The sequence below is a fragment of the Aegilops tauschii genome, chromosome 4, assembly GCF_002575655.3.
Source record: "Aegilops tauschii subsp. strangulata cultivar AL8/78 chromosome 4, Aet v6.0, whole genome shotgun sequence".
NCBI lineage: Eukaryota > Viridiplantae > Streptophyta > Magnoliopsida > Poales > Poaceae > Aegilops > Aegilops tauschii.
This window is the reverse complement of record NC_053038.3, coordinates 94,363,463-94,372,700: the sequence shown is the minus strand read 5'-3', so window position 1 is coordinate 94,372,700 and position 9,238 is coordinate 94,363,463. Positions and strand designations below refer to the sequence as shown.

Sequence of the window (9,238 nt, the reverse complement as noted above, 5' to 3'; positions counted from 1 at the left end):
AAACAAAACATATTCCTTTGTTGTAGGAACAAATTGGCTTTTCGCAAAAACATGATAACCGTAGAGCCTCCACCAGCCATATATATATGCATGTAGTGTTAGCATTTATTCTGTTCATTGCTCTACAGTGTTATTTTGCTAGCATATTCCATGTGCTGACCCGTTTTGGGCTGCAACGTATTATGTTGCAGACTTTTTAGACGAAGAGTAAGGTGCGCTAGGTCGTTGTCGTGCACTCAGCTATGCCGTTGGAGTTGATGGACTCATTTACTTTCGATGCTTCCGCAGTTATCTTTATTTAGATGGCCTTAAGCCATATTATTGTAATAAGTTCTCTTTTGAGACATTCGATGTTATAAGTGTGTGATTGCACTCTGTTATAAATCCTTCAAGTACTGTGTGTGTCAGCATTACCGATCCAGGGATGACACTTATGCACAGAGATTTGGCCGTTTGAGGTCGGATCGTTACATGTTTCATCTGTGCAAATGATTTCTGCTAGTAATCCGACTAGGGTTAGTGTTCGTGCTAATAATTCCTAGCCAGGACTTGACAATTGATTTTGAATACCTATATATATGTTTGTGCCATTATTTTCTTCAAGATTGGTATGTACATAGGCGACTGTGCTTAAAAATGGACCATAATAATATCTGGATATGTATAAAAAATAGTCATAAATTCCTAATCCTACTTCACGGTATGTAAACATTGATTTGATGCCAAATTTTGGCAACTACCAAATGTTCGCTAGAGATTAGTTTGTAAACATTAATTTGACGCCATTTTTTTACTATTTGTATAGGTGATGTCTGACGATGTGGACAACGAGGATGAAGATGGCCAGAGGAGGTACAAGAGGCAAATCCCGAGGGAGCTTTATGTGGGAATGCATAACAGGCGTATTAGGACCTGGACGGCGGCTATCGATGCCCATTTTGCAACCACAAGCTTCATGACGCCTATCAAAGTGTTCTGGCGCATGCAAGAGGACGGGCCGTTGGCTCCTTCAAACAAAAGTATTCTCGCAGGGTGACGCACGGCGCGTACGTCGAGTACCTGGAGAAGCTTCAGGATCGTGTCGGCAGATGAGATGAGATGTGGGATTGAACTATGTATGGCTATGTAGTGTCTTAATGACGGTTGAACTATGTACTTATGGTTGAACTATGCTTGTGTATGCTTATTATCTATGTCTGAGTATGTTTAATCTATGTTTACTTATGTCTAAATGCGGGATATGGATGCAATCAGTTCGGTTGATGGAATCTACCCCTGTCCTGGTTTATTGGTCCCCTTTGTAATTTGTGTTAAATTTTGACCAAAGATTTAACTGTCAGAATGTTAGTGCAGGTCAGCAAAAATTATATCGGTGGATGCGTATTTGAACATAGTGTTCAATGATATAATTTTTGGTGAGATACATAAATATTTGTTAGTTAAATATTTGGTCAAAATTTGGTACAAATTACAAAGGGGACCAATAAACGAGGACGGAGGTAGTACGTCAATCACACACGGTTTCCAAAATTGTAACCGTGTGCAATGACTTTCATTTTGCCTGTTACGTCAATCACACAGTTGGCTCTAGCAAACCGTTGCCTCCGAAACTCTTTGTGGGACAGAAAATCCTCACCACCCAATTTAAAAAAGAAAAAAGAAAACCCTCACCATCCCCACGTCACAAAAACCCTTACCCCGCCCGCCACCCCCTCCGGTCCCCATTCACACCTGCACAAGCTCCTCCGCGTCTATGCATGGCTCCGCCTATCGCGGCGGCAACCACTTAGCTCGACGCCTGCCGCCGCCGCCAAGCTGCCAGCAAACCCCACCGCATTTCACCACTTCTGCTTGAAATTCAGAGAAATTTTAACTTCATTTTTCCAAAGCAACACTTAACCTCCGCTTCTCCCATCATTATGAACCGCCTCCTTTCTATCCATCTTTAACCTTTTACGAAGACATTAGGCTGGGCACTCATCCAAGTGGTTCTCCGACAGAAACAAAACGTCAGGACTTCTGCTCGCATAGACATTAAGCAAGGCCCTAACTGCCGCATCCCATTGAAGACCACGACAATTCCAGCTAAGGATTTTCATTGCGTCGCGGGAGTTGCACGCCACAAATGTTCCTTGCTCCTAGTGGTGAAACGGCGAAGGAAAGAAGACTCTTGGCCGACCAAGCTGTCGAAGGGCAGCAAACACCAACTTTCACTTCGGTGGACGACCAAAGAAACTCACGGTCGGCGGAGCCACCAGAGGACAAAAACCCTAGCTTCCTTTTGCTAGGGGACGGAGATATGAAGAGGGGCACCTCGTCAGGACATCAAGCCGACGGCGGCCGTAAGAGACCTAGATCGCCTTCAGAGTCGCGAGGGCCCACATATCGCTTTGTATCTCATGGCCTTTACATGGGTATTTACCCTAAAACACGCCGTGTATATTCATAAAAATAACCTAGGGTTCTGATATGACTTAAAAAAGAAGTTGCGGAGGTGTATTCCGTTGTGTTCTTTTTGAAATTATATGGTGTTGAAACAGCAGCTATGGTTGTTTGCCGAATCACCGTGGAAACATGATGAATGACACGAGGCTAGCGATGGAACTCCAGCATATTTTTCACTGTAATTTTTTGCGGGTTCTCTACTTCTTGGTTCAAAAGTCCTTCAAATCAAAAGGCATCTCATTGTGTTTTAGAAAAAGAAAACATCATTTTCATCACGGGATTAGGTTCATTCTCAATGTCGCGGCTGACCAAATTCTAGCTGGATCATTAAACAACGGCTTTACCGAAAGATCACCTCAGCATGCATTTGGCATAAATTTATTTTCTGCCTCACACCACAACGACTGCACGTGCCCCTGACCAGATGCAAACGATTTAGCACTCGCAGCGCAGTGCCTTTTCCGAGTGATGAAAGGAAAACAGAGACAGCTCTGCCCCGCTCCTCGCATGTCCGACTCCAACGAAACAAAGCAGGAGCGGACCGGACCGGACCAGACCAGTGTCACCACAACCACTTGTTCCTTTCTTCACCTCGCCTCGCCCCTCCCCATTTCCGCCGATCCGACCGGCCCTTCCCCGCCGCCCGCTCCAGCTCGAGGTGCGTGTCCCCCGCCCGGATCCGCGCCCCGGTGCCTCACCTCCTCGGCGAACTCCCGATTTGTGCTTGCGCGGGTACGCGCGACCTTCTCGGGGCTCCGCGCCATCGCGCATCCGGCTCGGTAGGGGCCGGGAGCAGGATTTTCCACCTGCTTGCGTAGCGTGTCTAGCCGATCTCGGTTGAGACGAGGGATTTTCAGTTCGTTGCTTGGCCGGATTTGGGCTGGGATGAGGCGTCTCTGAGTTGCCCCTTGACCTAATTCTCGTGGAATTTTGGTTTCTCGGGGCTATTATTCTACATCTAACTCGGTGAAAGATAGCATTTCATCAGATTTTTGTGTTCCACAGTAGAGCTGATGTGCTTTTTATTTTCTTTAGATCTTCCTGCATCCTCCGGTAGAGTCAGTTATCATCTATGGGTTGAATTATGCATCATCCCTTCTTATTTATTTATTTGTTCTGCTTGGTATTGTTGTAGATGATTTATTTTGTGTAGTGTACTTTTGAAAGTTAGCATGCCGTAGTGGGAGTGGGATTCCAGCGAAACTATGTTTACTTGCATTTTTAGGCTGCTATGTTGAGTAAGGTACCGAAATGCTCATACTGCTGGAAATGTACATCTTTACTCTCTAGTTGTGTCTACCACATCCTGGGGAATTTAGCCAGATAGTGTGGATTGTTGGAAAATTGTGGCGCTCGATTTATCTATTCTTTGATAGTCATGCGAGTAAGCTTTGGATGCTAGTAGTGGATATTCTGTTTTGAAAGAAGCGGCTATGTCCTATAAGTGTTCCTGAAGAGTGTTCCCTAACATGTGTTTATAGTCAAAAGTTGTAAGCCACCCTAAGGCTTAAGGGTTAGTCGATGTTAGTGATGATGGAATCACATGAGCAATCAAATGTAGTATCCTTCTTCATTTCATCCGAAAAAGCTGAACACTCACTTAGCTGAATACTAAGTTATTGCAAAAATTACAGTAAGCTTCAATTCTGATGGAAAACTAATTGCATACACAATATTTTTGTCTTGCAGGTTCTATTGTTAGTGCTTAAAAGAATTTGAGTTGGCCACTTCTATTGGCATGATAGTGTTCGACACTAGGAGATCTCTTGTGTTATATAGCAGGGCTCTTGATTTTTAAAATTTGAAGTAGATGTCATTCCGTAGCATTGTGCGTGATGTAAGGGATAGCTTTGGGAGCTTATCTCGAAGAGGATTTGACATAAGGATTCTGGGCCATGACAGAGGGAGATCTCATGGTGCTGTCCATGAGTTACATGACCCCGTTCCTGTAATTCAGAGCAGCTGCTGGGCTAACTTGCCTTCCGAATTGCTTCGAGATGTGATTGAGAGGTTGGAGGCTAGTGAGGCTACATGGCCTTGTAGGAAGAATGTTGTTGCTTGCGCAGCTGTCTGCAGAACATGGAGAGAGATGTGTAAAGAGATTGTAAAAAATCCGGAGTTTTGTGGAAAGATCACTTTTCCTGTGTCCCTCAAGCAGGTAATTATGCAGTTATGTTGACGTCAAATTGTCCTCCTTCACTGTCATCTGGCAATATCAGTTCTTCAATGTTGAACGATTAACCTATAACTAATGTTTGGAGTGCTGAAATGTGAGATATGACGAACACAACATAATCAGCTTTAGCATGTGTTCTAATAAAATCATGTTGTTTCATCCATGTACAGCCTGGCCCTCGGGATGGAACTATGCAGTGCTTCATTAAGCGGGATAGATCTACCCAAACCTACTACCTGTACCTCTGCCTTACCTCAGGTAATGATCTATGTTGTATGGTCTATGGACTTCCATAATATGAACTCGTATATACAGTTCTCTGTACTTGAACTTTGTTTCTAAGATTTAAAATGTTCTCCTGAGTGCTGATGTTATAATTGCGTAGCAAATTAACAACGATACGGTTTTATAGTCTCTGTGTGTGTTGGAGGTGTCAATGTGTGTAGCAATGTTCAGTTAACACAGATATGCTTGACTAAGCTGATTCTTTTTGGATTCCCGAGGAAATTGTTTCCCACTGACGCTATCTGCCCGCCTCAAACTTGCATGGGCATGCTTATGTGCTGAACTACAGATTCACTTGACTATGGCCCTGTTTGGTTCAGCTTTTATCGACGGATTCCGCTGCCGCGCAGCAGAATCTGAACCAAAGGGCGAACCCAGCAGAATCCGATTCCAGAAATCCGCTTCCAAAATCTGAACCAAAAGCGAAAGCAGCCCAGGACATGCTTTCCAAAATCTGATTCCGCTGCGGGCCAAAATCTGAAAAAACTGTATCAGCTGGTTTGCCAAATGACCTACATCTTTTTCACATCAGATTTTCCACATCTATTTTTCCACAGCAGATTTTTCACAGCTGCTTTTAGAAATCCACAGCCGAACCAAACAGGGCCTATATACTTTGCTTGAAAGTCATATTGTGAATTTCATGAACCGTAGTTCTTAAAGCAGAGGTGACTAAAAAGCCAGAGTCATATTGTGAATTTCATGAACCGTAGTTCTTAAAGCAGAGGTGACTAAAAAGCCCCCTGGCAGCCCACACATATACTAATCGCTCTTTTTCACTCTACTCTGTAATATAATGTTTGGTAGGGGTCCCGACATGCCTCTTCATTTTTAATTAGAACCATCTCACCAGTTCCATATGATATCTTTATACTGTTATAAAAGATGCCTGTTGGTTACATGTGGCATTGTCTTTTATTTTTGTCAAAAATCTATATGCCCATGCAGTGATTTTAAAAGATGCCCTCAATTTTTTTGGCAAAAACGTACATGTCAGTGCAGTGACTCCAACAGATGCCCTCAAATTTTAGAAAAATGTGTATATGTCCATGCAGAGACTCAGATAGGCAGTAGCTGTCCTTGTCAATCGGCTCCACATTTTAAAATTCAAATTCGCCCATTGTGTTACTCCCCCCACAAACACATTCCAGTTCTGCCCGAGGCGAAGCTCACCTAAGAGCTGAGGCGAAATCCTAGGGCATGACATGGAGCACCGCGAAAATCGTTTGACAATTCTAAGTCAACACAGTATTATCTATTGATCCGTAGCAATACACTGTTCTTTAGCTAGTAATCTTATCTGCACTACTGTACATACACAAGCTGGGATGGTCACCCAGATACCATACTAGTAGTATGTACTGCTGCAAGTTGTGTCCTTTGTACTCTTTTGAAGATTACTGATCCGCTAGTGATTTTTGTTCTTACGACTTCCCGAGAACCATGGATTTTCTTGCTTGTCCTGACATATTTGCATCTATTAATGGTTTCATTGGGATTGACATGTTTTTTTTGTTGGTGTCCACATGAGTGTTTATCTGTCAAACTGATTGTTTCCATATTTGGTAAACAAAATGGAAATGCAAATATTGTACTCCCTCTGATCTGAATTAATTGACGCAGCCTCTATACAATGTCTTACTTACATCGTATAGAGACTGCGCCAATTAATTCGGATCGGAGGGAGCAATTGTTTGCTAGCCTACATGTTTTTGTTGCCAGTATTATTATTTTAGCATTTTTTAAGTTTTCTTTTCTACAGCTGTGCTTGTCGAAAATGGCAAATTCCTTCTGTCAGCAAAAAGGATCTGCCGTGCAACATGTACAGAATATATAATATCTATGAACGCGAACAGTATATCGAGGTCTACCGACACATACATTGGAAAAATGAGGTATTATTTGAAGAAACTATAGCCTTATTTTAAACTTATATACCGCCATTTAATCTGACATATGTTCGTACTTGCTAATATGTTTGCCATTTTGTAGGTCAAATTTCCTTGGCACCAAGTTTGTAATGTATGACACACAGCCTCCTTACAATGCAAGTAGTGTTTCACATTCTGGGACAACAAGCCGAAGATTCTACTCCAAGAAAGGGTCGACGAAGGTTCCTTGCAGCACGTACAGCATAGCTCAGGTCTCCTATGAGCTCAACGTCTTGGGAACCCGAGGTCCCAGGCGGATGCGGTGCGTAATGCACTCTATCCCTGCCTCATCGCTCGAGGCTGGTGGCAGTGTCCCTTGCCAACCGGATATCATCTTTTCCCGTTCCCTAGACGAATCTTTCAGCAGCATGCCGGTCTCGAAATCTTCTGTCATGGACCATTCCATGCGTTTTAGCAGCGCCAGGTTCTCTGACGTCTCCATAGGAGGTGGCCCGGCGATCAGAGGACAGGCCTTGAGCGACGGCGAAGATTCGAAGGACACGCCTTTGATTCTCCGCAATAAGGTTCCAAGATGGCATGAGCAGCTGCAGTGCTGGTGCCTCAACTTCCGTGGCCGGGTGACTGTCGCCTCTGTCAAGAACTTCCAGCTCACTGCTGCCGTGCAGCCTGCTGCTGGAGCCCCAACTCCACCACACCCTGCGCCAGCACCTCCGCCTGAGCATGATAAGGTGATACTCCAGTTCGGCAAGGTTGCAAAGGATATGTTCACCATGGACTACCGGTACCCTCTCTCGGCCTTCCAGGCCTTCGCCCTCTCCCTGAGCAGCTTCGACACCAAGTTGGCGTGCGAATAGAACTGCGGGGTTGCAACCGTCATGGCTGCACCGATCATCAAAAGGCTGACCGTCCCCCAAATTAGGTGGGGACTCCATTCTGTTGCTGTGTGTCACTGATGCCATTGCGACTACCGAAAACTGAGGAATTACAAGGGTTCCTCAGATTTGTGCTGCTGATTTGTTGTCACTGTACTTGATCTCCATTGCTCGGATCCTTGGCTTGGCTGTGTACGTGATAATGTTATGAGCAAACTCCATGGGATTGTTCACTGACGATGTATTTGCTGAGTGACCTGTACATTTATAACTTGGTGTCTTTGAAATTGAACTTGGTTAAACTATGACGCTTCATTGCTGTTGTGGTGTCACCGTCAGGGATGGATCAGATCAGACTTTGTGTTTGATTGCTTCTAAGTTAGGTCACCACACATAAGCTCGGCTCTTGCAGAGAGCAAAATGCGAAGATAATTATGCCGTTCTGGCACTGAACCGGCCTTGTGCAAAGGCCTGCATCAACATCCGAAGAAAGATTCGAAAACGACGCTGTCATATATTGTATGTATGTGCAGAGCTATCTCTTTCTGTAGTTTGGTAAACTGAAAGGGACATGGTCGACGCAACGCCTGTTACTTTTGTGGCAAGCAGAATAGGTGGTAAAAGGAAAATGCATGTTTTTGTTTTCATTCGGTCCAAAAAATGGGATCGGGTTCCACTGTCAAGAGATAACGGACACAAAAACAACGGTGCCCCCAGTAGATAGAAAGAAAATTAAGCATGGGTGACATCGAAAGTTCGAAATCCTTGCCCCTGGAGCAAGACAGAGGACCGGGCCGAGCTCGAGTGGCTTGTCGACGTCGAGCTTTTCTGACGGCACCGGGCCGTCCATCAGCTGGATCGATGGCAGCCCGTGCCATCTCGCATCAACTTTTTCTGGGGGAGCATCAAGGAATTTCTTTCCTGCTTGGCAAGAAATCCGAGGGATCGAAACCATCGAATTCCAAAAGTGAGTAGCCTAGCAACCATCGCCGTGCACTCTGCTGGACCGGATAGCGAAGTTGTCCTTGGATCACTGGGAGTGGCGCTTCCACTTGGGAGTGAGAAAAAAGTACTACTGAAATGCGTAATCCGTTGATGCACCTGTGCCTTCAATTCTTGATTCCCAAGCAAATGATCCATGTGTTCGTGCCCGTCAGCGTCAGGTATATCCACTGTTGTTCTGTATTCAGTAATTTTTTGCAGGTTATCTACATAGTTATAGTCTGGATCCGTATGTGGTCGTTACTCACTCATGCGGACTGCATGATGATTTTGGCTATCGGGTGCAACCGCTAGGAGACGGTAGCACGGACTATCTTTAGTCGTAGCCTATTCTTTATCGCCAGATGTGGCACTTTTATCAGTTTTTGATCGGTTTATGAGCTTATGTGGAACTTAAGACCTTGTTACACTTTTTAATAATATGACTGCATGCATCGATTGATGCAGAGGCCGGAGGTCAACCTCCTTTTCCAAAAAAAGAAAAGAAAAAGAAAGATATATCCACTGTTGTGTCTGTATTTATGCAGCTCAACTCAAATGCGTGGCAAGGCTGGACGAACAAGGCC

At 44.5% G+C, this 9,238-nt stretch overlaps 1 protein-coding gene across 2 annotated transcripts; it reads left to right on the top strand.

Moving 5' to 3' along the window:
* The first annotated feature begins 2,908 nt into the window (after positions 1-2,908).
* On the top strand, positions 2,909-7,975 carry LOC109769505 (tubby-like F-box protein 13). 2 transcript variants are annotated; one of them, XM_020328237.4, is made up of 5 exons: positions 2,909-3,103; positions 4,135-4,603; positions 4,792-4,879; positions 6,669-6,801; positions 6,899-7,975. In XM_020328237.4, exons 2-5 carry the CDS (start codon positions 4,256-4,258, stop codon positions 7,650-7,652), a joined length of 1,323 nt encoding a protein of 440 aa, XP_020183826.1. In that variant the 5' UTR covers positions 2,909-3,103; positions 4,135-4,255; the 3' UTR covers positions 7,653-7,975. The 2 variants fall into 2 exon arrangements, with proteins under 2 accessions (XP_020183826.1, XP_020183827.1); XM_020328238.4 differs by having other exon boundaries at positions 3,009-3,224.
* The last annotated feature ends 1,263 nt before the right edge of the window (positions 7,976-9,238 follow it).

Coding starts and splice junctions, on each gene's coding strand:
- LOC109769505 (XM_020328237.4), top strand. CDS start 4,256: ATGTCATTCCGTAGCATTGTGCGTGATGTAAGGGATAGCTTTGGGAGC. Junction 4,604..4,791: donor TTCCTGTGTCCCTCAAGCAG/GTAATTATGCAG, acceptor ATCCATGTACAG/CCTGGCCCTCGGGATGGAAC. Junction 6,802..6,898: donor ACATACATTGGAAAAATGAG/GTATTATTTGAA, acceptor GCCATTTTGTAG/GTCAAATTTCCTTGGCACCA.